Source organism: Magallana gigas, chromosome 6 (genome assembly GCF_963853765.1).
Source record: "Magallana gigas chromosome 6, xbMagGiga1.1, whole genome shotgun sequence".
Lineage (NCBI taxonomy): Eukaryota > Metazoa > Mollusca > Bivalvia > Ostreida > Ostreidae > Magallana > Magallana gigas.
Genome location: NC_088858.1, coordinates 8,102,382 through 8,129,740, shown reverse-complemented (window position 1 = coordinate 8,129,740; position 27,359 = coordinate 8,102,382). Strand labels below are relative to the sequence as shown.

Below are 27,359 nucleotides of genomic sequence, written 5' to 3'. Positions count from 1 at the left end.
GAATGCCAAGCATTGTGCAAACCTCCACATTTTCTGCCACTTCACCTCTTCAATACCTTCTGTTAAATTTGTAGTTTAGGCATCTGTCATTCACTGATCTTTAACGACTATAAATAATTCACACTGAAAAAGACTTGGGCACCCTGCATCATTGGCCCAATGCACTGTGACTTAGCTACCTGTTCCTCATTTGATTTCTGTGGTTTCCTTCTGATGCTTATCGCATCATTAGCCATATGGATACATGTATTGAACAGTGTCCAACTTCAATAAGACTTGTATATATAAGCTAATTGTTGTTCCTGTTGTTTCAGACGTATGTGAACGACAAGAAGATCCACGACCAGGAATACGTCACGCTGGATCACATGGACACCGTCAGGCTCGGCAATGATATCCTTCTGTAGATTACATGTACTGGCAGTCTGTTACTGTGTGGGGGATTATGTATTGATCAAACCTTCATTAACAGACTTGATCACATTATAGTTGACTCGAACTTTGTGGGATACTGTTAGTGTCTTAGGGTTTACTAGCTGGGGTGAATAGTGCAATCTTTTTTCCTTGGAAAAGATGTAATATGTCTTAAACTTGCTAAAAAGAAGAGCAATGTACCAGTAAATTATATATAAGTTTGATTATTTCCAAAGAAATTTTGGGATGGAATTTGTAATTTTGGTATATTTTCTATTGAAAAATAAAAATGGGAACATTGGAAGAATATATGCCAGGTATATGATTGATTTGTAACTTTAAAAGAAGAAAAACCAAGAAATGGATTGTGATTTTCCTTGACTAAGAGCAAATTCCACAGTATACCATGTGGAGAGGGTACCAGACTCGGGCGTGTTGTCAGGGGACATACAGATAGAGAAGGCGCCCCATTCAATGCCCAACTGGGCGTCCCGGGAACTCCCCCACATGATGGAATGCCAGGTAAGCTTGTTTGAGACAGTTGAAGACAGGTGTAGATGTGTTGGTTTCTCTTTTCAGTATATGCTACAAATTTCTAAACTCTCTCTCCCGTTCTGTATGGGTCAGCAATAAGATTTCTGATTTTATTACTTTTAGACAAGACTGTTTGTAGTTTGTCTAATCTTGACTATATTGTCGATAGAGGTCCATGAAATACTGAATTGATGGTTTTCTGTAATTTCAAAGTCTCAGCATAATAAGACTTCTTTTTTAAAAAAAAAATGATGCATACAGAGCTTACAAAAAGATGAATTAGATATTGTATAGTAGTTTTTGACTAGTGCACATGCAGGGTACATATTAGTATATACCCTGCAGGATCTTTACCAAAGTCTCTGACAAATAGCTACCTTTATTTTGCCAGCCAGTTCCATATCGAGGACTTGTATTTACTTACCCAATCATGTCCTGTTTGGTACGTTAGATCAATGTTGTCATCAGTTATCTTAGTCAAATTTAATTTTTCTTTTATTACTCTCTTTATATCCTTAATTATATTGTGTATTCTCATTTCTCATTGTTGTGAATGTTGATAAAAATAAAAACATATTTTATAAAAACCTCATTTCATAAATTGATTCACAGAACAATGGAAAAAGTTAATGTACTCTGTAAATATTCATTTAAAAATATATTAATATGCAGTTTTCAATATATTAATGCATGGGTTATAAGAAATTGGAAAGATTATGAAGGAGTTGTCTTCCTTGGATTAAGTGTAGATTCTTTGTATAATGAAGAACACTTGTTAACTCAGACACTGCATATAGAACAAAACATTGCCCAATCATTGCCAATTACTGAGCTACATAATCTCAATCAGGGCCGGTGACTGTCTGCATCAATACATGCACTAAGACCTGCCTTTACTACTGGGACTAAAATAAGTCAAGTGATGGTGTCTATGATATAAATTGCCTGATTGTTGTATTATATCTGTGTTATACTGTGCTTCTACTTATATTTGTTGGTAAGTTTATTCCTGTATTACTATTTTTAGCCAAATATTTCAAATTGTTATTATAGTAAAATTGCCAAATATTTAGGGTGGGGCTTTTGAAATAATTCAATTTATATGTTTAGGTTTATATTTGTTTGATTATAATTGGTTTAATAATACAATGAACTAAATATAGATAATGAAAGGAGGAACTATTTTCTGCATTTTTTTCATGCTATCCAACAGGTTTTTCCCTATATATGTATGCTTATTATTATAAATGATATAGGTAAAAAAGAAATCATGCAATATTTCATAATCATGTATTTTTAAACCAATAATTGGAGAATTTATTAAATGTGAACATATTGTCATCTTTGTAAGAAATGAGTACCAGTATTTGTTTACACAGCAAGAAGAAACCTGTTTGCAATAAAAAAAAAATGTAGTATTTACACAGCACTAAAAAGCCATAGGAGTTAAATTGTAAAGAATTTTGTTATTGTAGGGCTGTATAGCAGAGCAGAGAATCGCGCACACTTGTGGAAATCATACATTAGACAATGTCATTAGTCAAAGAGAACAGATGCATATGGCTGCAGATATGCAGCAGCAGCACGTGCACCACTCGCACAACGTGCCTCACAGACCTCATGTGCACTCGCATCCACATCCGCAGGAATACTCAGGGCACCAGATTAAACATTTAGGTGATTATCCTCCTCAGGAGGGGGAGTATCCGAGAGGAAGTGACTATCCTCATACTAGTGAATATCCACAAACTAGTGACCATCCACACACAAGTGAATATCCACCAGTTAATGAGTATGTGAGGAGTAGTGAATATCAGGATAGTGGACAGGATACACGAGAGAGAAGAGGACTGATGATGACCACCCATCAGGAGGATCAGAGTAAGAGCAATCAATCGGGGCTGGGTTCTAACACCTGGCCACGCAAACGAATTCGAGTCCGCAACACCGCCAATATCAGCACGTTTTTCCATGTTTTTGATGAGGACACTAGTGGTTCTAGAATGAGTATTGATGACAATAGCTATGCATGCAGTAGAGTCCTGAGGGGCGAAGGCGGTCACCCCGACAACCTCCCCCCAGGTACGTTGTCTTAACATGTATCAAAGGTCAAGCACATCAGGGTATGGTGCCCAGTATCAATTGTAAAAAAAACTGTTAATGTGATACACTTTGAAGTAAGCTCTACTAGCTTTGCCTTACGAGGATAATGAATACGCGTAAATATATTACATTAATGTTTCATTAATTGTGAAACTTTCAAGGAACTTTATTTCGTCCCTCACTAAATGCTGACATGATGAAAAGTTTGTTTTGCAGCATGACCTCTTTTTGTAAGTAATTAAAGTGAAAGATTCTCATTATACACAGGGCTGACCTTTGATACATATTTTATGTTGTTTTCTCCTACGTTTCGTATATTTGCATGAATATGTTGTGGTTCACTGAGTATGGTGGAGTGTTAGTCATATATTATGATGCAAGTTGTGATGATAGCTTTTTATTCCTTCGTTTGATGATGTCCTTGCATTTTGTGTTTGTTCACTGCGTGCAACATTAAGCACTGTTAGAAGAGACACCTACGGCAGGGCATTTGCATGATCCCAAAGCTATTATTTTCCCCTTATATAGAGAATATTGTTTACTTTGATATCCAGTGATTTTTATTCATTATCTGTAGATGATTTCAAAACCTTCCTTTAGATAGTATTGAAGATATTTCTTTGAACCCTTGAACTCTTTAAAATTCAAATTTTGCAAAATCTTTAAAGTATTCCATGTAGAATGACTAGACCTTGTGTCTGATAAAAATATGAAGGGAGGTTCATTATTGGTATCTTGATAGCAATTTAGGAATGGGATTTTTTTTAAAACTTTTGATAAACGCCCAATTTATTGCCTCTGAAGTTTACATGAATATAAATGAAAAAAGCAATTTTTCCAAAATTAAGATATATTCATAAATGTGTAGTGACAGTATATTTGAATTTTGGGGCTGGTAACTTTTAATGAAAGATACAGTGAAGTGACTACAATATTGTTATCAAAATTGTGCTGAATTTGATATATCCATATTTACTTTACAAGATAAGTAATCATTCAGAATTGATATTTTCCTCAATTACCAATGAAATACCTTGATATGCAGATCGGTACTTAAAATTTAAAACACAATTTTTTTAAGTTTGCATTTTATAACATTTAGTTTTAATCACTTTTTAGCTTTGGAGTATGTCATTGAGATGATTACTTTTCACACATTGCCTATTATATGCACATGCCCACATTTTTGGTTGCATTGATTAATTATATGTTTTGCATGAGCAATTAGCAGATTATTATAATGGTATAAGAATAGTATAAGTACTTAACTTTGCGTATGTGTCTAAATGTTATGGAAGGAAATATATTCTTGAAATTACTTCAGTTAAAAAAAAAAAAACTATAGAGGAAACAGAAGAATGTCTGAGTTCTTACTGTTAGAAATGTACAGAACAATTAGCAGTACAATGAGATATTAAGTGTTCTGTGTGAGAGTAGTACAACGACTCGAGATTCCCTCGTATAATTACGTCAGGAGTACGATGAAAGGGACATTCTCCTTCCTCCCCATGTTTTCTTTCTTCATTGTTTATAATCTCCAGACGTGTGTCTTCTCCTGTACTGAAGCTAATGTAGGTGGCTCATTTCGGAGATTATAAAGATTAACCCCTAAATCTCAGAGTTTAACAGAACACTAGACTGCCTCTCTGTACAGTGATCAATATAATCTCTGGTCATACAGTTGTAGCGTTTTAATTGTTCCTGACCAGGAGCATTTAGACTGGAGGATTAAAACTACTAAAGGTTTAAATTGACTAGTTGTGATAGTGGAGTGTGATAGGAACAGAAGGGAACCCATTGTGTGTCTGTGTGTGTGTGTATCTCCTACCTGTTGTAACGAAATGTTGTCTTGGACTTTTTGAACAGAGTTGGAAACGGTGAAGAAAGGCACCCCCCTGTACGGTCAGCCTGATTGGTGGGGCGAGGAAGAGGTCAATGGAAATGTTACAGGTAAGCTATTGTGTTCATATATATACCTGGTGTCAAAATCTGATCACATTTGTTACAAAGTCAGATTCACTTCATCTCAATACCTGGTGAATCTGATAACTAACGTTATCTATTACAAATTCAGATGCACTTGATATCTGCTGAACAGGCAAACTTCATAAAATCTCAAAAACTGTGTACATAATTATTTCGTATGTTCCTGTATATTTGTAAAATATGAGTGAACTAGTTCCGAGCATTAAAAGTGTAACCATATGTAACCACCTGTGTGCTCTTGTAATCTGTAGGGCGGCAAAGGGAGGAAAATGGGTTGTGAAAGCTTGCCTTATGGCACGGTGCCATTGGTGATCTAATTTTTTTCCTCTCGTTTCACTTTCAACATAATATTCAAGAGGCAAATGAATGGCGAAGCCTGTCAAAATCACTGATATTGTAATTAATCTTCCTTGGAAAAATCAGGTGTTCTGGATAAGTTTATCTGCTGGGAAATGGTTTAAAGAACAAAACTTATATTTCATGTATGTTGAGAAGTGAAAATCTGATGCTGCAAACAAAAAATAAAATGATTCTGGTTCAAGGTTTTTAACATTTGTAGTACCGGTACATGTAGTTGGCACCTGATTATCTGTAGTAAATCAAACAAGTTGTGTAAACTTATTGTAGTTTGTAATAAAGTATTGAGTAACTGTGAGGGCTATGTTAGAATCTCTTTGTGAAGTTGGACATTGTATCTTGTAAATCAATCAACAATGCAGGGCTCTTGAAATTCCTGAGCATTATCAGCTGGATAATGACCTACCTTGTGTTAGAAGATACCGTGGATTAACCCCCTCTATCTACCCTTGGAATAGAGTTGTTAAGAAGTGTATCTAATATGTACAAATACATATGTGGGTATTTATTTATTGGAAATGTTGACTGATTATAAGTGGTTTGGAAATGTTCAGGTGCTGGAATAGTCTTAATTGCATGTGACACAGTTATGCTGTGTGAAGTTTAAATCAACATTGGCTGGTGAAATAAATTCAAACCAATAATGCTATTCAGATTGCTAGTGAGAATAATGCAGACTTACCGGTGCTTTAAATTTCAGTCATTGATTTTTGTCAAGTAAATCTAATATATTTAGTCAATACACTTTTTCTCAGCCTTGTGTTGATCTGCAGCAAGTGAAATTCTATTAGAATATTTCAAAATTTGGTTCAAGGTCAAATCATTAACTATGAATAATTTATTTATTACAGAAACCCCCAAACCACCAAAGGATTTGCCGTTGAGCAACACCTACCCCCCTCCCACTGATAATACAACCACACCCTCTGCAGACTTGTATAGCATGTCTTCTAACTCCTCTGTCTCCAAAGACAGTCTCCTGAATCCATCCTCCCCAGAGAAATCCACGTCAGAGGGGGTCCAACCCCCACCCTCCAAGATGCCTGAAGGAGGTGCATGCACAGCATTCACTGTGGACTTTGGTGAAGAATCCCCAAAGAAACCCATGGCTGGGAAATCCCTTAGTGAGTTCATGCCCTCCAAGATCCGGAAGAGCTTCAAGGACCGGAAAGAAAAGGTTCTTGGTACCAAGACTGGTAAAGAAGCAACTGGGAAAGACTCCTCACCGGGGAGTGAAAAGGTGAGAATACTTGTCACTTATTTGCATTCTTCAAAGTATGTATATGTAATGTTTTACATACATTAATTCAAAGAGTTTTTGTCTCTTCTCGATTTAACACTTAGTATGCAGGAGCTCTGAATAGTTGATGGATGAACTCTGCCAATTGTTTACGTGTAAGATTCGTGTGAGAAAGAAAATGAAGCACAGGTTCTCAAGGAAAGAAACTTGTGCCTCCTGTGCAGAGAATCTGAAAATGCAGGCTGGTGTTAAGAAAGTGAATAAATGTGTGTTGCAGGGCTCTGATATAATGTCCCCTGTACAGCAGAAGAAGATTGAGGACATCTGGTCCTCACCCACAAGGAAGGCCAGGGATTTAAAGAGGCCAGCCAAATCCACAGAGCAGGAACCAAAACCTGACACCACTCCAAAGAGTAAGTCATCCGTGTTGATGATAGGACATATAGTATATACATGTAATACTGTATGGTGTCAATTAAAATATTAAAGTGCCCCGTAACTTGGATTTTCTTCTGTATTTTTATACTGTTTGATGATATCAATTATGATTATTAGTGGCCTGTACCTTTGATTTTCCTCTTGATTTTATGTCAATAGAATCTGTTGTAGAGCCAGCACAGAAGACAGGCTTGCATAGAAGAAGTTTATCAACAGGCAGACCTATACCAGCCAAACTGTCCAGACCTAAAGAGAATGGAGAGGTAGCTACTCCTAAGTCCCCAAAACAACCCAAAGGAAAGGAACTCACTACTAGTGACAGTGCCTTCTTTCTGATTGACAAAATGTTTGCCAGTGATACCAAGTCTCCTGCTAAAGGCAGACGTACCCCTAGATCTCTAAAAGCTGACAAACCTACAGCAAGTGAGCATTCCACTCACCCAGAGGCAAAAATGCACGAGTCTTCAGTGTCAAAGACACAAAGTGCAAAGGTTGGTAGAAAGCCAATCATTATGAGGAAGGATTCCAATAAGGCTGTTCCACAATCCAAGAAGTCTCCATCGGAGAAAAAGGGGAAAGTCATACCTTCCTCTGCTGCTCCTGTTGATAATACAGACAATGTGAGTGAGACAGGAACTTATACTATAGATGGTGAGTTACCGTCCAAGGAGGAAGAATCTGCTCGTAAGGACATAGAAACTGTGTTTGGAATTAAGGATACTCAATCCACTGTCTCAGATTCTGTGGAGGGGCTCTCTACAGATAGAAAACCGTCCTCCGAGGACTTGATCCTTGAGAACTTGGAGGATGAGGAGGACTTGAGGAGCTTGGAGAGAAAGAGAAGTCGAGGACCAGAGGGCAGTAGTCTGGAGATGGAGGTCGGGAGTTCAGAGGTCACTGACCTCAGGATTACAGAGGATGAACAGGTAAGGGCTTGGTAGAGTTTGTAAATACATAGCTGTATTGAATGCTTCTGTAGTAATGACTGCCAGAAATAACTCATAGCTTCTTGGATGTTTCCAACTTTCTTTCTGCATGTTATACAGTTTATATTGTGCTTTATTTTGGGGTTAGAAAGAATTTCAAGGAAGAAAGTTAATGATTGAAGTAAATGGAAATGAATTGTCATAAAAAGTGATAAGACAGATAGCTATGAAATTGTCATTGGAAAATATGAGTTGCAATTTTAGAATGTATTTAATTTGCATATTGTTTTATTCCAAAATGATTGTTGCTAGGGTTTCAGTAGCAGGATTAGGAAATTTATTCAAAGCTTTGAGATTTCTATTATAAATACAGTCCATAATGAAAACAAGAATAGGTCTTGTCCTGTGGATGATTTATTTTTTATTTGATTGTTCAATAAATTTTGCATGCATTACATAAATGGACAAACAGTGTATGCAAGTGTGTCAGATGGCTTGGCCATGAATGATTTATGTTGGCTAGATATGGCTCATTTCCCAGCACTGTGTATTGCATTGGATTATATGTGAACATTGAACACACAAAACAGCCATGCTGGACAATAATGTTTTGTTGGTGACATCTTTATTGTGGACTGAAGAAATGTACATGGGGTGTAATTGGGCATTGATTATGCCCCCTGTCTAGGTAGCAGAGCCTCTTAATCAGCTTATAAAGGTGTGTCCCAACACGTTTTTTTCCTTCACAAGGCCGGTGACTATTGACACAGTCCGATTAAAAGTACTGTAATTGCCCAAGGTTTTGTGGTATTCTATGAATGTATGTACACATTTTCCCCTCTCTATGTTTAGCAGTCTGGTGTTACATTGATCAGGTAGAGAGCTTCTCTTTTCCCCCTGTGGCCCTGCATGCACTTCTGAGGCCCTCTAAGGGTATTTTAGGACACTGCCATATGTAATATCATTAATGGATGGGTCACTCATTTACATAGCAGATGTATGTGTAAAACTTGTGACAAGGAAATTAACACCTCAGAGAAAGGACCTAATGTTATGTGGATAGGAACACTAATTAATTTGGTTCAGGCAGATTACCTTAGTGGGATTCTTGTATAAATTTTAGATAATTATGAAATTTGGAGAGGATCTTAATTTCCTAAAGGTAAGTGAAGGGTTATGTAAATGAGACTTAAGAAATAATGTTGACAGAGGAAATATCATGAGCGCTGTAATTAACTTGTTTAAAACTTTTTAGGTTACTTAATTGATTCATGAAGTTCATATTAAATGTGTTATAGAAAATTTACCTATTGTGATAGGAGGCTTTGGATTAATGCTTATAATCTTTGTAATTGTTGTGAATTTAAATCTTAAATTTTAATCATGAACAAAATTCATTCAGGTTATAGGTCAAAAGATTACAGTATATTAAAACAATAGAAAGAAATTGAACTATAATTATGGAATTTTTAAGCAGTTGTTTTTGATGTTGCAGTTTTTAATTGAAGGCATAGTTTGGAACTGACCTGTATTGAAAGATATATGAGGCTGTAATGAGCTGTAAAGATTTGATACAGTGATTTAACACCTTGAGGCAGTACACACTGATAGTTACCACAGTTTGAATAACACTGAGTAATGCCCTGCCATGCTGTCATTAAACTGCAGGTTTATTATACCTGTAATACATACACATTTACAGGTACATGAAATACAAAACCTACCTGAACACCTCTTGAAGTTGATGCAACAACATTTTTTTTATTAAATTTGTAGAATATCAGAGTAGAATTTGAAATGCAAGTAAGAATGTTACTGTAATCCCTGCATCAACTATAACTATAGAGTTTCTCCACAGGTTTGTGTACTTTTCAAAATTTAAATCAGAGGATCTGAATTTGTGACTTCTTTTTCTATGTGGTCAGCTAAAAACTCAATGTTTATTCTAGCTATTAATTGTAGAAGATTACATAGTTTTTAAAAGTCTTGAGTGTTTGATTTTCTCTTGTCTAAACAAATAGTGGATCTTTGCCTAGTAACACAAAACAGTGCATTGTAAACAATGACACATGGCTCAGGTAAATGGGTTTTTTTCCTTGTTTAACAGTAAAAAGATTGATTTAATGAATAGTCCAGTCTATTTAAATTTCACCCCCACATTGCACATATTTTAGGGTAATTTAAGTCGACATCTTTAAAAAAAATTGGCGAGTCACGCTTGGCTGAATACAGGAAATTGTCGTAGAAATCTGGTAATGTTCATGTTTGTTGAAGGAAGGTGTTAGTGAACAAGCGCTTCTCCCTCGGAGGCTCTCAAAGCTTTGTGAGCTTGGCGTTCGTACTCTGATAACTGTAACTGTTAGCTGATCCTCTCTGACTGGTACTCTCAGGTTGGGAATGTGGAGACAGGTCGGTGATAGGGATCTAGCTCGATTTTAGTCAGACACGGGCCCAGTGACAGAGGGTATTTGTTTACTGTCAGAGTCTTTGACTACAAGGCATAACGCTCTCTCTGCCTCACTCTCTCGGTCAGTACTAAAGTGCTCTGAAAATGGCGAGTGATCTATGGATGAATTATCCCATTCACCCTATTCAGGTCAGTGTATATTGCTCTTAATTTTGGTCATCTCTCTTTTAAAACTCTATATTTATTCACAAAATCATTTAATATTAATATGCTTTATGCTTAGTATAGATCTTTACAGTGGAATTCACATTCATGGACTCATATTTCCTGTTGTGTTTGATATGTCATTTAATTTTTGATGTGGACATAAAATGCCTGGCATGTATGAAATGGAACATGATTGTATTAGGAACGTGTCATGTCATTTTGAGAATTGAGTTTTACCTGTCAGAGAGTTTTTCTAATCAAATCTGCAGTCCACTGGACAGGTATTTGGCACACTTAATAGGCCACTAAAACCCCCATAGGCCAGATTTTTTTTTTCAAACATTTCTCTCTATTTTGGGTCTATAATCTCGTACACACTGATACGTGAGAGGATAAGTCTCTGATTGTACCTACATTCCTGGGCTGTATGTTCACCGGTCGGTTTGGGATATTTGATTCTGTGTGTGTCAGATGTTGCACCCTGTGCTCGATTTCATCAGCTTGGAGATAAATACTGAAAGGTATTTGTAGCAACTTCATCTCGTCAGGTTTTTGTGGTGGGACATTAACATGTACTAGTGTGTACCTGGTATGTATGAATAGCATGAAAGTGTGATTTACCTTGTTCCTTATTGATATTAAGAAATTGATAAGAAGTGATAGATTATACTTGTAGTAAATCATGGATTTTTTTGTAAGAAAGGAAAGTGATAGTGAGTTATTGACAGGGACTAAAATTTATGTCTCCAGGAAAAAATACGGCGACATGTCTGGGAATATACATATACTGTAGGGCTATGTTTGCATGATTACTGCATTGAACAGCATTGATAATTATAGTTTTGCTAAACGGGCAGGGAATTTGCATATTGTCAAAACATGGCAGATTAACTGCACTATCTAAGCCTTTGAGGCCTAATGGAACAAGTTGAAATGTATTGGGGAAACATTTTGTAGTGTAGTATGCGACTTGTTTGATCCTTGTGGTCAATTTGAGCTAGTCGATAGGGTTGTTTACCTGTATAATGGAATGTCCACAGGCTAATGAGGGGGGCTGCTCCCAGATATTACACGAAACATGTCGTCTTCTTCCTGAAAATGTGAATTAATGCTTAAAATGAGGCAGAGTTTGGACCATTTACATTTGTCACCCCCAGAAATTTACACTGGGAGGAACTCTTGACTTTATTAAGTCAAAAGACAAGAACCTGGCCTGTTGTGTATTGTTATTAGTGTACATACTTTTATTCTATAGCTCAAAGAACTCTTCCAAAACTTTGACAAAAGAAAAATTCAGGTCTTTAAAACTGGAACATTTGGAAATTGTTTTTTAAATGGAGGGCTTTTATAGAAGTTTCATTCTAGCTCTAATTTGAAATGTACACAAAGGTAGGTGCTGATCAGAAAATTGCCAGAACCTGTATTCAGATTAGATCGCCAGCCCTGATAAGCAGTGAATGGGGTTTTGGTTGATTTTGATATGTTTTATGCTGTAATGACCATACATTTTATGCTATAAATGCTACTTGCCAAAGTCCTGTTTTGTTGTGTTCTGACAAATGATCAGGAATTGACCGTAATGTGCAGATTTGCGGGTCATCACCAATACAGGTGACCCCTCTGGAGGACATATGATGACAGGTTTATAGGGGGGTCTGTCCACTAGTAATTTATTGTGTCTCTATGTAACAAAGCTTTTGTTACATATCCTTGGCCCCTGAAGTAAATATTTTGGTGATTGAAGGGCCTAGAATGGTAGAAACATATCTCTTATTGACTGTGGAAGCTGTTCACGCATGTCAAAACTTTAAAGACTTGGTTATATATTTATGGAATAATGAAATTTAAAAAAAAATGTGTGGGTTTTTCTTTATTGAATTTAACCATTGTATACCTGTTCTGAAGTGTTTGAATGTTTGTTGAGAAAGCAATCATAGATTCAACATGTGTGTTATTCAGCCAGCATTTGCAATTGATAGAAAAGCTGCTTTGAAAAGTCTGTAAGGTGTTCTCAGCTGGGAGGTTGTTGTCATGTACCTGTAAATGTCGGTCAACTGAAGGGTATAATCTCAAAAATATAATGATGAAGTATGACCTGTGCTCCTAAATAGCGACAGCATTCTTTATTCTTTTTTTATTCTCAGGTAACAGGTAAAATCTAACATAGGTGCTGTCTCTACCTCAATATTAACGCCTGATGAGGATATACCTGAATGATGAGTGTATAGGTTTACTTAGTTACGATTAGAGGTGAAAGACGTCGTTTCATGTGCCTATTTTAACATTACAGGAGAACCCCTCAGATGCAAACACTGCTCCCACTTGGGTGACCCAATGGGCGGCCTTGACCAATAAAAGCAAGACTTCCGAACCTAGCAGTCCCAGTAGTAGCGTCTCTGATAAAGGTTAGTATATACTGGTATAGTATCTCTCTCTCTCTCTCTCTCTCTCTCTCTCTCTCTCTCTCTCTCTCTTTCATGATTTGGGTTCTCAGGAAGGTTATATCACCTGTATCGTTAACCTTAAAAGTTGGTGCACAGTTAATCAAGAGATCCACCTCAGTGCACCCACAGGTGAGGTGCTGAGTGGATGACTCAGGCTTTTATGTCATAAAATTATTTTGTCTATTATTGTACAGGTAGTATTATTAGGGTTTGAAGAGATTACGCATAAAAGATTCACATTGAATAATGTTGTGAAATTAGAGAATTCATCTGCACTGTCAAAATTGTCTTACTAGATTAATTAAAGTTTAATATTCATTTATGTACATGAGACATTTGTAATATAATGCTAGTGTGGGATATACTGAGAAGGTTTATAAGGTTGTTGATAAAGGGGGAAAATTATTCTCTTTAACGCTTGAGTTGTCATATAATTGACAAGTTAGTGAAATATTATTTATTTGTTGATTACAGATACCATGCTGTCACCTGACTCAAAAAAGCCTTCAAAAGGCTTGAGTCGGAAACGTCCTGGAACAGGTAGAAAATTACCCACAATCCCTGGTAAAAGCCCAGACGGGAGCAACTGCAGTTCACGACTGAGTCAGAGTACAGACAGCCAGAGTCCTAGGTGTCCCTCCACGCCGAGATACGGCGAGAACAACAACATCGCAGACAAGCAGAAGTCTGTCACAATATCTAGTCATGTAGTCAAACGTTATGAAGGCACAGACACTGAATCTATTTCCCAAACAAAATTTGAAAGTGAATCAGAAGTGACATCTGTGTCAAAGGAAGAGGACTTATCATCCCCAAAAGGTTCAGCACGAAGTTCAGCCAGTGTTGAGACTGAGGTCCTGCTAAAGGACACAGAAACTGTCATGGCAGCCATGGAGGCACGCATGGATTCCAAGTCCAGTGGATTACAAAATGGACACATGCTGGATGATGTGGATAACTTATCTGACAATGAGAGCACAGCAGCCCTTGTGAATGGACATGAAGGATTCTTAAAATCCAGTTCCTATACTAGTCCTCGTGAATCTCTAGCAAAGTCTAGGGGTTTACAGCAACACAAGTCTGTGACAAGAGGGGGCTCTGCTAGTGAAAGACTTCAAGCATTCCGTGAAAGAAACTACAAAAATGCAACACCCCCTGAAAACTCAGTGGTATCTGATGTGTTAAGTGAAAATTGTGATCTCAATCAATCAACAGACAGGACCAGTGAATGCAGTGATTCAAGTGCTAGTTTTAATAGATCTGGCTCAAAGGGAAAAGGTACAATAAGCATGACCCGACCCAACAGGGCTTTCCAGTTGAGGAGGGCTCTGGCAGACGGAGATGCACCAGACACTCCTAGTTCAGGAGTCTCGGAGGCTGTGTCGCTGACCAATGTGTCCGCCGTCAGTTCTACACGGTCTTTCAAAAGTTCCACTCCCACCCGATCCATGAAGGCCAGTAACAGACTCAGCTATCCATACACCAAGCAGGACTCCGCCAGAAGCAAGGAGAGCCTAGGAGCTGCCATCGTTCAGAAGAGCAGGGAGGGGGGTGGTTCCTCGTCCAGGAGTAACGCTAGTCTAGGTGCTCAAATAGCTAACAAAGCATCTCGCAATAATCAATCCTCAGGAAATTTGGCCAACTCCTTCAACAGAAGCGATGGCGGTCGGTTCAGTCTGAAACTGAACAGGTCTCTAAGTTCTCAAGACTCTATTCATATGGACAGTAGCAATTCCTCTACACGCAAACCTGACTTGAAAAATGTGAAATCAAAGTTAAAGTGTACCCCCACTTATGGTCTTTCAGTGACTGGAATTCACAGTAGTAGGAGTAGTGTAACTTCTGCTTCCAGTCGATCCAATTCCCCAAAATCTGCTGAAAAAGCAGCATGGAAGAGAAGAAAGGAGTATGACCCAAGAAGAGCTGTGGCAGAGGCCAAGGCTAAAGCGAAAGATGTCAAGGTCAAATTGGACAACCAGGGTAAACCAAAAATGATTAGGTCAGCATCTTTCACCAACTCGGCTGAGCTTCAAAAATACAGGAGACAGGCTCTCCAGCAGAAAGACTCGGTATCAAGTCCGGACGATTTGAGCTGTGCCAGTGAGGGAGCGGACACTGTGTGTAGCAGTGTGTATCAGCGGAGCTTCATTCCATACTCCGGCCGGTCCCAGTCAAGTCGAATCTTTCCGAGTTCTGAGGATGAAGAAAGTAGCCTAATTGTCAAGTCAACTCAGGTAAATGCTTGTTTTACATGTGTTTCTGTGTATGTGTGATTGTGTAACTTGTATTCATTAAGTTAGAAAGAATCAAATATGGAAAATTAGGTCGATCACTTTTGTTTAATGTTGTGGATACAAGTGTATCAGTGTTCTGTATATCCTATAAACATACGCTGGTATGGTGTAATTTATTTATTAACAATTCATGATATTGCTTATATTGATTGTGGGGGCCATTATTCAATGTTGGGTAGAGGTTTTAGCTTGATTAAGAGGACTGTTCTCTAATTACATTAGCAGTCTAATAACTCAATATGTTATGTTTTAGGATCTAACCAGTGGCCTTTGCGGACGCTTTAAATCAGCATTCACCCCACCTCCCCAGAATGCTGCCCCCTCTCCCCCTCTTATGCCCCTGTCAGTATTTAAAAAGCGAAACTCGTTTGAGAGTCACGAGACTCGTCACGGAGTGGCCAGACACAGAGCTTCACTCGAGCCTCAGCAGGTTTGTCCCCCACGACTCACACCCCCTGAGTGTATATACTCAGTACATTGTACTACCAGCTTGTTTGAACTTGTCTATGTATATATAGACTTCTTCTTCTACATGTAGCTTTACTTTCTTTGATTTTTGAATTTGCATTGGTGTCAGGGAGTTTGAGCATGATTTTCGGGGAATGTTTTTATTTTTATTTTATGAATTTTTTTTTGGCATCTCAAAATTTAAAAAAAGAAATGAGTCAGAAATGTGGAGCTCATTAACCTGGCATCAGAAGTACGCCAAAACTAGTGTAGAATGGCATATACCTCCAGGATCCACATCATTAATTACTTCTGTAACCATTAATCTGTAGTGTTCATTGCCATTGGCGGCTAACCTCAGCTTTTACATATAGTGGCCGACGACCTCAGTTTTGTGAATCTCGCTCTTCCCTGTGCTTCATAATTTCATTCCTGCTGAACTAATGAAAGGTGCAATATTAGAAGCATACATTTGACAATACACTGTATATTGATTTTTAATCCTTATTAGTACACATTCACCTATAACAAAATATAATAGCAGTTTGGTATGTTTAATATATTGAGACTTCTTTCGGGGGAGGGTAATATATCACCAATGATCAAACAAATTTATTTCATATTCAATATACAGGTACTTAATATTCAAATTTAGAGATCTCATCTCTCATGCAGATTTCATTTTTTTATATGAAATATTAAAATTTTAATGCTTGAATGAATTATATTTTAAAAAACCAAATGGTTTGGTGTTGAATGGCAGTATTCACAAGGAAAACACAGTATGTTTTAGCTAAAAATCATTCAAGTTCTATCAATAACAATATACTTGTTTTATCATTGATGGGCACTGAAAATGTATTTGAGTAATTTTATTAAGAAATTTTAAAACATGTTCGACAAAATCACATATAATATACCGGTACTCATCCCATTCTTCCACACTGTATACTTAATTGATAGTGAAGAAGAGTCAAGCAATGAAATATCTTGCAAGCTGAAGAAGCATCCTGTAAGTCATAGTACATAGTGATTTAATTTTATTGAATAAGTTTTTTTTTTTTTAAAGTGTCTTAAGAATTCAAAGGAGGGAGGGGGGAGGTGTTACAACAGATGTATGAATGGTCCCAACGTTGGTCATAGGTTATATAGACATGCCAGCAAGCTACTGCATTAATTGGTAGCATTTTACAACAAATTTTAGGATGGAGGGCCAGGGAATTACACAGGATGACTACACTATTAATAATTACATGTATTTATTTGTAGACTTTCACATAGAAGACAGTAACCTGTTTATATGTAGATCATTAGATACATGTATATTGTGTATCGAACACCATGATATATTTTGTTTGTTATCACATATATATACACATATATATTTACAAACTGTATGTGTGTAGTGTAAACATGTATAAGCCTGTTGAACTTGTATGTTGTTTTTAATATAGCAACTTTTGTTGTACAAGATGCTCATTTCAAACATTTATATATAGATGCAAGGAATCAGAAAACTGATTCTAAAGATCTGATTAAATCTATTTACCGGTACTAATGATAGAATCTGGTTGGGATAATAAAGAAACATTTGGTGGTGGTGGCCAATTTTTGGTTTCTTGTTAAACAGTACTTTGGTGCTGGTATCAAGTATCGTGCCATAACAAAATTTATGACTATCTTTTCAAAAGATGTATTTAAATTTCTGTAAAAAAAATATCAGTTTGTATTTGATTAACCACTCTGAATATATATACCTGCTCTTTGGTATGTTGTCTGTTCTTCTATATATAGCCAGTATTACCAAAAGCAATTTAATCAACATAAATTATCTTTTTAATGCCACTTTGCTTTTTTGTGTGGAAATATATTTTTGGCATTTTAAAAGAGAACATGTATTTACAATTTTGAAAGGAATGTATTAAATAATAAACCAAAGGTATTCTCAAACACAAAGATATGTTGTAGGATTAAGTAAAGACAAAGCACAAAAACAGCTGGATGCTGTCAATAACAACGCTCAGATTCGGTTGTAATTGTTGTATGATGTCTCTTACAGTTGTTTTGTTGTTTGTTTACAGTCCTATGACAACATCTTGGTGTCCTCCATTTATCAGCTGTCACTCAAACTCAAAACCAACACGGAGAAAACCCTCACAAAGCTCAAGTAAGAGGCTCCTATGTTATTGAAAAATTTGTACCATTTATAATGTTCTTGTAATGAATACATTTAGTTAATTAATAAATTTAAAAGCTTGATAAAGTTAATTTTTATACTGAGATATTTTCTACTGTTTACACTATTTAGTTATGTTATTAGAATTAGTATGAGAAAAGTACATGACAAGAACTCATTTTCAAAGTAGATATATACAAAAGTTGTAAAATACATGTATAATTTTGTAAACTATTGAGTATTGTTAGAAACCCAGGATTGATCTCACTTCTCTTAATAGAGATACAAAAGAGAGTCCAGCCCTGAGTTTCTGATGAGAACAATTGATATGTTCACAATTAAGTTTTTTGGTGCTATTGTGACGAGTGTGTATTCTCTAGATGAGTTGCCAGTAATTGACAGTACATTGTTGTTGTAGAGAGGACCAGAGAATTGAGGACATGTCCTCCCCCTCGCCTATTGATGACATTCTGAACCAATCGTCTTCCAATAGCGATATTCCTGGATGGAAGACAGCCAATCAGGAGCTAGCTGCCATCCTATCAAATCTGAGGAAAACGGAACACAGGATACACAGTACGGGTTAACTGATAAAATTATAAGAAATGCAAGGTTTTTTTTAGCTTAATGATGGAAAATTAGATTTATGATAGAAACATCAATTTGATTATATAAAACTTCCCTGAACATTAAAGAAATGGTGAAACAATTAAGGGAAAAGTTTAATTGGATAAATTAAGATGGTTTTGTCAATTACATTGTAAAACTGGAATGTTGAATATATTAAAAGTCTCTTTTTTTTCGTAGTGATGCAGAAAGCACTGTATCCAGATGATGACAGCTGCTCAGACTCCCCGGGATTGTCTGGTCGAGAGAAGAGGGAATACCTCCAGGAAATTGAGAGAATCCGCAGCGAACTTGCAGGATTCCAGCCAATTGCAAAACCCCAAATCAAGGACGACCAAGCTTCCATTGAATCGGACTGTGAAGAATTGGGGACTGCTGATGAGTTCTTTTGATAATGTCTTCAGACATTTCAAATTGTTTTTCGAATTTTCTCCAGCCAATTGTATTCTAGTCTCAACATGGATGGGAGCACAGAGGAGATTTGCTTCAGTTTGGAAGCACATTTCTTTGAAACATTTAGAATTCCATTGGTTTTTTATGTAAATGGCAAAATATCATAGATGCATATTAAAGTAGAAAATATGCTTGTAGCGAAAATGATTACAGGATGTTGTTGATGGGTGTTCATAAGCTTAAGCAAGGCAGTGCATCTTCTGCTTCCAAAAAACTGACATTCTGCTCTTCATTTTGGAAGACTGACTTGTGTGTTATGAGTTGTACTGCTGATTGGTAGAATGTGGAGGGTTTGAATGTCTTTTGGTGGATGTGTGGAGATGTGGTGGATGAACGGCCCCCTGGATAAGACTGTTACAATGTGGACTCTGTGATAAATGTGGTAGTGCTTTTTCTGGCTGTGATCCTGCATTAGTGGCATTTTACAGTGTTTAATGGATATTAACCAAGATATTATGCAACATCTTACTGGGGACCAGTTCAATGGTGAAACTGCTTTGAGTGTTGCGAATTTTCCTAGATATATTAATGTATGATTGTCAATAGAGTGACTTACTTTTTATCGATAAGATTTATGATGAATTATCTGAATTTTTAAAAATTTTATAGTTTTACTAGGTGGCTACCTTGGTAGCCTTGAGAAAAAATATACTCATTTTTGCCAGAAATTCTTTATGTTTATTGAACAATATTTGTTCTTCTGTGTTAAAATTGTGTGTCAGATCAGTAAATGTTTCTTTTTTTAGTTTTGACTTTTTAATTAATACCTGGTATTTTTTTATCAGTCGAATTCACTGTTATCACAATACATGCAGGTGCATGTTTGTTTGTTTTCTGTTTTGTTTGTTTTGGAATTTTGAAGAAACAAGGGAGATAACTTTATTTATATAAGAAAAGTTAAATTGATAAAGTTTCAATGTGTTGTTAAGTTATGTGAACTTTACCACACGTACAATATATATAAAACAGCGTTTATAAACTAAGTATACACAGCTCGTGTTTATTATTCAATTGTTGTAATTTGTGACTGAGTCACATTTTTTGGTTGATAAAATTGTCTGGGATATCAAATGGTTGTTCAAAGTTGCTCTTTTTTGACATATGAAGTTTTGATATCTTTTTTTTAATTTTTTGTTTATAACAACAGAAAAATGTGTTGTTGAGTTTAGAGATTTCAATATTTCATACTGCTTTTGAGTGTTGCTAGAATTCAGATTTATTGAATGCATTCCATTGAGATGAAATGGATCTTTACGTGCCTGTAATTGTTTATGTTGTCATGGTTTCCTCTTTTACTTTTAGTTATGCTTCAAGCATATTGTGGTTGTCGGACAGACTTCAAGCAAAAATTGCAGTCTGGTTGCAATATATTTTGTATAAATTCCCATTTATTTACAATGCCTTAGTTGCCATGAACAAATTGTTTTATATACTAGATAATTTAATAAATTGATGCCGTAACGTGATGGTTTTTTGTTTTTACTTTCATTTGCATGTGTTTATTTCCTGCAGTACACTTCTGCCTTTGTGAGAAATCATTATATCGTACTATTATCAAATGATAATTTTATAAATCATATTAATTATCAAACCATTTGATTTCTATAGTTACTGGAGAGAGTAATAGCAAGAACCACAACTCTTTATCACCAAACACTAGAAATAATTCAAGGTGTCAGAACCAAGCATTGTAATCATTGAATACACCAGCAAGATGTTTCCCTTGGATTAAGCAATAATAAAGTTTAAAGCTTTAAATTATATGAAGGATGTGTGTTTGACTGACTGTTGAACTATGTATATTGGGCAGGGGGTACTTAGGTGTACACAAACATGCATGTAGTTTCACTTCATTTCCAAAACTATCAAGCTGATTTTTGCAATATCAAAGGAAAAGTGAGAAGGCTCACATACCCCATAACTTTACAATGCTACACACATAATGAATGGCAGCTAGGGTACGCATTAAATATACAAAATAAATTATATGCAAATCTATACTTTTGTGTTTAGCAGCAACAAAATTCTGAATTCAAAAGTGCCATATTTCCTGTAATAATCATGGAGCTGAAATTTCCTGGTAATATGCACATCAACACATTGTGTGCTAATTCCCTACAATTTAGGAAGATTCTGTGCAGCAGTTCAAGAGGAGTTGCCCTTAACAACTGTTTATTACTACATGTACATGTACACTCAATAAATGGCCAAAGGTCCGAGTGAAATTTCCTTCAAAAAATGGATCAGGACTATATCCTGGTATTAGGCACAAATACATGTATATACATTTTTTCCCCAATTCCCTAAGGCATTTCAGGAAACTCTGTGCAGGGGTTTAAAAGGAGTTGTGCTTACAAAAAGAATGACAGACCAGAGACCTACATGTACCATGTACAAAAAGTGTGTGGTAAAATTACTTTAACATTAAATTTTAAAAAGCCAGCAAATGAAAACATGGGATTCAGATAAGAGGTCAGGGATGGAGAAAAGATTGACTGATATTACCGGTAATTAAGCAAACCACTGTCTTTTAGTGATACATTGGGAGTTAGTTCAATAAACACATTGTAAAACTTCTATCATGTTTATTAATATATTTAAGATAACATGGTACAAAATGGCATTCACAATGTAAACAACTTGCTAGTACCCTTCACTGTAACAAGATATTACAATATAATGGTACAAATTAGACTTGACTTTGCTGTGATTTTCATACATAAATCTTTTATATTGTTGATTATCATCATAATTTAAGTTTTCAGTAATTCATTTATGAAACAAATCATGGAAACGCATCTTAAATCAACTGCATGATTACCGCTTTAATTTGTAAACATAGCACTTTGTAATGTATACCCTATAATTACCATACTTATTGTTCATTTTCCTTATTTCTATAAACTCTTTCTCCCTACAGTTCAACTAAACAAATTCAATATACAAAAAACACAAGTACATCTCTGGGCAAACAAACAACTTCTAGTACATGTACAATTTAGAGGTAAAGAAATGCACATTACCAGGTACTAAATGTCTGCTATGACCAAATGTTGTGGACAATATGGCGTTACTTGTGACCTGGTTTAGTCAAACCTCACATCTCACTTATATCAACCATAGCAAGGTTTATAGGATAAATGCAGGAAAACTTTGAACAATCTGAACATAGCCTTCAACACAAATCAAAAGGTTGCATCAATACAAATCAAAGGTTTCATCAATAAAGTTTGTGTTTCAAATTAATCTACATTTTTCATAATGTGACTAATTACGTTTTCACATTTATTTAATTGTAAAATTTGTAACTTTACAATTATCACAATACAAGTGTGTCTGCTATTCTATAAACGCAGTTTATTAATTTTTTTTTCTTATAAAAAAATCAAATGAAAGAAAAACAGAATGAACCTCATGGTTCCAATTTTGCCCTTTTTCAATGCAGGTCTACATACATGATTTTTATTTGTTTTAAGCTATTTGTGGGTTACTACTGGTACATATACATGTACACCCATAATTTCCAAGTTTCTATCAAATTAAATTGTATGTCAGGTATACAGTATATTATACTAAACAAATATCCAAGGAACAATATACTAACATTAAGAGCAGTGATAAATACACTTTGTTTTTTGCTGTTCTGTTTCATATCAAAACCATTCTATTTTATTTACACATCAAGTGTTACCAGACCTTAATAGATGTGGCTACAACAAATTTTATATTAAAAAATCTATGTTGTATGTGTGCCAAAATAAGGTAACTGCTGGATACTTTACTTTACAATATTTTGATTTATCATCATGACTTAGTACTAGCATTTCCAAGTACAATGTATTCAAAATACCACACAAAATATTATACACTGTCACGTAGTTTGACTACCGCTAAACGGATTCCAACTCAATAACAATGTCAATGCATCAATCATTTTATAAACAATGTATATAAACAATTTACAAACAAAATATATATGTATGAACAGGTATATAAAAATTTCATGTCAATAAATTCCATTTTATCACAAAATATGCTTCATGATACATAACTACATTACAGCACTTCACAAATCTCATACAAATTTTTCTTCATATTGTGTAATAGGAATCTAATCAACTCCAGGATTTCAGAAGTACAGTCACAAATGAAAATGTTTGCATACATCCATGCTAAACGTGGAAGAACTATGAGGTACAGAGATCTAATGGAATTCTGGTCAAGTTTGTCTTAAGCTGAGCAACCCAGGCAGAAAACCCTCTCAGAACTTTCATCATAACTGAAAAACAGAATATTGTTTACGTTGTAGTATATCAAAGACCCACTTTTAAGCCACCTCCCCTAAAGTTTACCTTGAATGAGATCAAAAACATATCGAATGTCAATCACACAAGAAGCAATTATGAATAGCCTGAGCCGCAATTAAATTTCATTTCAGCCTTGACATATTGAAAATGGATCTCACTCTATATATATACTTCATGTTGTTGAATACACTGATAGTGGTATTTTTAGAATCTTGGCAAAATTGTTTACGATATTTAAGATAACTAGCTACTCACTTAATAACGGAACAAAACTGACAGTAATTTCGCTGACAGTTGCAGCACTGAAGTGTTCGGTCTCTCTCCAAGGCCTTCTCACAGAAATTACAGCGTTCATTTGATGGCAATCGTCTTCTATCGACAGATTTCTTACCTGTTTAATTATATGTAAAATGAACTGATATTTCATCAATATTCCTATAATAATAATTTTTGTGATTTCACTAATGAATTGATCCACAAATTTTAATGTTCACAATGTGCAACATTATTGAATTGATAGAATTTAAGAATCCTATGACTGTCACAAAATGGAAGAGAATTGGTGCCAAAAGAAATAACACTTCATCAGTGTACAGTCATTACAATTTTTTTTTTATTTCTTGAACATTACTTAAAATAACAAGTGTTTTGGTGAGTAAAAACATTGGACCACTTTTTCCTCTTACCCTTAGAAAAATCAAATGAACTGGAATTACTGCTCAACCCAAAAGGGGTGGGGTTGCCTGTCTCCATTTCCTCGCTGTTGGCTTTGTTTAAAGCTGAGGGAACTGTCAGCTGACCCTCATAATCGATGACCAGTTGACCGGGGACCTGTGATGCATTATCGACGGTGTTGTAGTTTGCGATGAATGGCAGGTTACAATTGGCATCAGCAGTGACTGTCTCGGAACTATACAAGGATTGCACACCATTAAACAGCATATTCTTTGTCCTCTCTACAAAACCAAACACGTCATGCAGGGGTTAAAAATAAGCAGAAATACTCACTAAATGCAAGTTAACAATTTAAATTGCAAGAATAAAAGAGACCTGTGGTCACTAACTTTAACAAGTAACAAAATAACCGGGTTTTTTTTGGATTTTGCAGCTTAAACTGGTACTCTAAAAATACTGTAAATGTAAAAACATAGGTTCGGGTGTTTTTAATTTTACTTTGTTTGCAATCAGATAATTTCCCTGTAACCATCAAGCCACTATGAATAATGAATTTTGAGCTGTGTATTCAACATCTCTGTGTAGGTTGCCTTTACAGTACTAGTCTAGATGTTATCAATAAATGTGTGCATGATCTGGCCCTTGGTTTCCACTAGCTTATCATAATCATAATGTTCTTATCAAATGATAAGCATGAATATTATGTTATATGATTTAATACATTTAATGTTAATTAAACAACTAATTATAACAGAATTTGTTTCCCCTTTATCTTTAAACATATCCCTCTCCAGCCCTACCAAAGCCATTGAACATGTGAACACATGCGCTAATTGTCACTCCTTTAGGTAAAATACATTTTGAAACGTCTTTTATACTAATGTTGTCTGTGACTAGAATTCAGATTGAGCAGTTTACTTTAAAGATTAATTGATAAATAAAGTTGTGAGAGTTTTAAAGGGGCATGGTCACGATCTTGGTCAAATTCTATTTTTATGTTTTTATTATTTACAATGCTTTAGAAATGCATTTCTAATGATCAAATAGAATTTGTGAGCAATTCGTAGAGTTATAAGCAAGATACAGGGCTCACAATTCTTTGTCATGTAAACAAGGCTTGTGCCCTGTTTTTGTTTACATAGGTTCAATATACCAGTAAAGAATCTTTTTCCAGCTTAATTGTCTATTGTTTTTTATTCATTCTAAGCATAAATAACAGTTCCTAACATTTAAAAAATTCGTTTTAGGTTTAAAACTGAAATTTTTACTTCAACGTTCAAATGTAAACAAACGCTTTGTTTACACAGCGAAGAATTTCAAGCCCTGTAACTCGCTTATAACTCAACAAATGACACTCAAATTTCTGTTACCCATTAAAAATGCCTTTCTGCAGCATTGCAAATATTAAAATCGGAAAAATAATTTTTGACCTAAATCGTGACCATGCCCCTATAAAACAAAATAAAGGGTTTTAACACAGACACTAGCAAGACATGTGGAATTATTGATTTTTATGTAAAGAGTATTTACAACACAAAGTTATTTTTTCATGCAAATTATAATTATGACAAGATAAAATGGAAGAGAAAGTTTAATTTTGCGAGTAAAACAAAATTCCTTTGGCTAAAATTTGTGAGTTGTCAAAAAAGTTACTTTCAATCCCTGACTGTAATGATTAACAACTATCAGATGAAAAATCAAATGATACATATTCAATCAACTTTGGTATAAGTATCTAAAACTGGAATTGAACATTTATAGAAAGTGAAGTTAAACTTTAAGGTATTTATAACCAATTACAGATTAAAGATTTACAAAGATTTATGCAGCTGTCAAAAAGCTAGCAAGGAGACATCAAAACTCAGAGTAATAGATTTTCCTCTTTTGACACAGTGACTGTGCTAATGCAGAATACACAGTTTTATATATATATTTTTTAGCATTTGGAAATAAATTTCAACTTTGAAAAACAGACGAAAATATTGAAGAACTCATTGCACAGAAGATAAAGACATCAACAAAAAACTGAAATCCTGGACAGCCGGGACTTCAGATTACTAGATTTACCACTTGCCTTTAGATTGAAACGCCGAAAGATTTCCTCAATAACAAAGATATAGAAAAGGTTATCACGTCAAGAATTTCGTCAGAAGTATATTGTATCGGGATGGGAGAAATAATGACGGACCAGACCGGGTTTCGAACCCGCGCCCCCTGAATCTCTAGTCAGGTGCTCTACCAACTGAGCCATCTGGCGCCGGAATTCGAACCGGTCTGACCGTCACATTCCTCCCCCCTTAAATGATCTTCGTCCCTGAAGATCGCCCCAGGCTCTACCCCTGGAAGGAGTTCACCCGTCAGTTCCAGGGGTTGGTCACGGCACCAAATGTAACGGGATGGGAGAAATAATGATGGACCAGACCGGGTTTCGAACCTGCGCCCCCTGAATCTCTAGTCAGGTGCTCTACCAACTGAGCCATCTGGCGCCGGTATGCGAACCGGTCTGACCGTCACAATATCATTAAAACCACACGAAAACGAATGAACAATGAAACTGTTAGTGAAATGGGAAATTCAAAAAATGCCCCTCCCCCTTTGGTTTACTGGTAATAGACCCACAATTAAATTCTCACACTGAAAAGTGAGTCCCAACAAAGTCAACAAAGCCCTAACAGCATCCGAATACTGTTAATAATCCTGCTTTTTTCGTATGGTTATGCATCAAATGTAATGCAACGGCACAGGACGGTAGGAACAAAACGTAAAATCGTAGTGGAAGTGAAATGAGCTTAATCATTAAACTGTTATCATGATTATATGTCAGAGCGACCATCATGTACACTGTATAAACAAACGAATACATAAACAAATGATTACCATAAACAGCTTTAAGATTCTGTTCTCCACTGACACCAGTGTTTAATTCTTTGGTGCCAATGTGCGTTTTTAGCTGGAGAGGTGACCCGTCACCAAAAGGATTCCTTCTTTTGGGCATTTTAACGTTTTTTGTTTACCTTCTGGAGAGTTTCGCGGGGTACTATTTAACTTCCGGTTACTATAATTTTAAAATCTACAACGTTAACTAGGTCCGGATTACCTTGCACAAAATGTTCAGATATAAAAAGAATTTTAACGATGATTATGTCTTTAAAGAATATTGATTTGTTTTAACTTTTATAACTTTCAACTTTGAGCATGGGCCAACTTTTACACAGTCATGAATAAAGCATAAAACTAACAAGTAATAGCTTTCCAAAAAGCTTGCCTGACTAAACAAAATTATTCAATGGAAGCATGCATGTATCAATTAGGCTATTTTATTAG

The 27,359-nt window shown here is 35.7% G+C and overlaps 2 protein-coding genes across 16 annotated transcripts in view; one reads left to right on the top strand and one right to left on the bottom strand.

Moving 5' to 3' along the window:
• LOC105340128 (centrosomal protein of 170 kDa protein B) overlaps positions 1-20,519 on the top strand; it is a 43,335-nt gene extending 22,816 nt beyond the window's left edge. For 11 of the 15 annotated variants that reach the window (XM_066087918.1, XM_066087914.1, XM_066087917.1 and 8 more), the window contains 14 exons: positions 315-395; positions 808-936; positions 1,340-1,390; positions 2,424-3,030; positions 4,918-5,001; positions 6,246-6,634; positions 6,912-7,047; positions 7,232-7,998; positions 12,903-13,017; positions 13,531-15,290; positions 15,604-15,780; positions 17,879-17,964; positions 18,392-18,549; positions 18,781-20,519. In XM_066087918.1, the coding sequence (XP_065943990.1) occupies positions 315-395; positions 808-936; positions 1,340-1,390; positions 2,424-3,030; positions 4,918-5,001; positions 6,246-6,634; positions 6,912-7,047; positions 7,232-7,998; positions 12,903-13,017; positions 13,531-15,290; positions 15,604-15,780; positions 17,879-17,964; positions 18,392-18,549; positions 18,781-18,992 (4,752 nt within the window). In that variant the 3' untranslated portion in view covers positions 18,993-20,519. The remainder of the gene's footprint in view (positions 1-314; positions 396-807; positions 937-1,339; positions 1,391-2,423; positions 3,031-4,917; positions 5,002-6,245; positions 6,635-6,911; positions 7,048-7,231; positions 7,999-12,902; positions 13,018-13,530; positions 15,291-15,603; positions 15,781-17,878; positions 17,965-18,391; positions 18,550-18,780) is intronic. The other 4 variants (XM_066087920.1, XM_066087911.1, XM_066087913.1 and 1 more) reach the window with 4 other exon arrangements.
• Positions 20,520-21,618: 1,099 nt separating this feature from the next.
• LOC105340131 (apoptosis regulatory protein Siva) lies at positions 21,619-27,096 on the bottom strand. Its single transcript, XM_011446033.4, has 4 exons — positions 26,913-27,096; positions 24,047-24,316; positions 23,616-23,751; positions 21,619-23,332 (listed from the first exon to the last, which is right to left on the bottom strand). Exons 1-4 carry the CDS (start codon positions 27,028-27,030, stop codon positions 23,284-23,286), a joined length of 573 nt encoding a protein of 190 aa, XP_011444335.3. The 5' UTR covers positions 27,031-27,096; the 3' UTR covers positions 21,619-23,283.
• Between the last annotated feature and the right edge of the window lie 263 nt (positions 27,097-27,359).

Coding starts and splice junctions, on each gene's coding strand:
- LOC105340131 (XM_011446033.4), bottom strand. CDS start 27,030: ATGCCCAAAAGAAGGAATCCTTTTGGTGACGGGTCACCTCTCCAGCTA. Junction 24,317..26,912: donor GAATCTTAAAGCTGTTTATG/GTAATCATTTGT, acceptor TTGGTTTTGTAG/AGAGGACAAAGAATATGCTG. Junction 23,333..23,615: donor CAGTTTTGTTCCGTTATTAA/GTGAGTAGCTAG, acceptor TCTGTTTTTCAG/TTATGATGAAAGTTCTGAGA.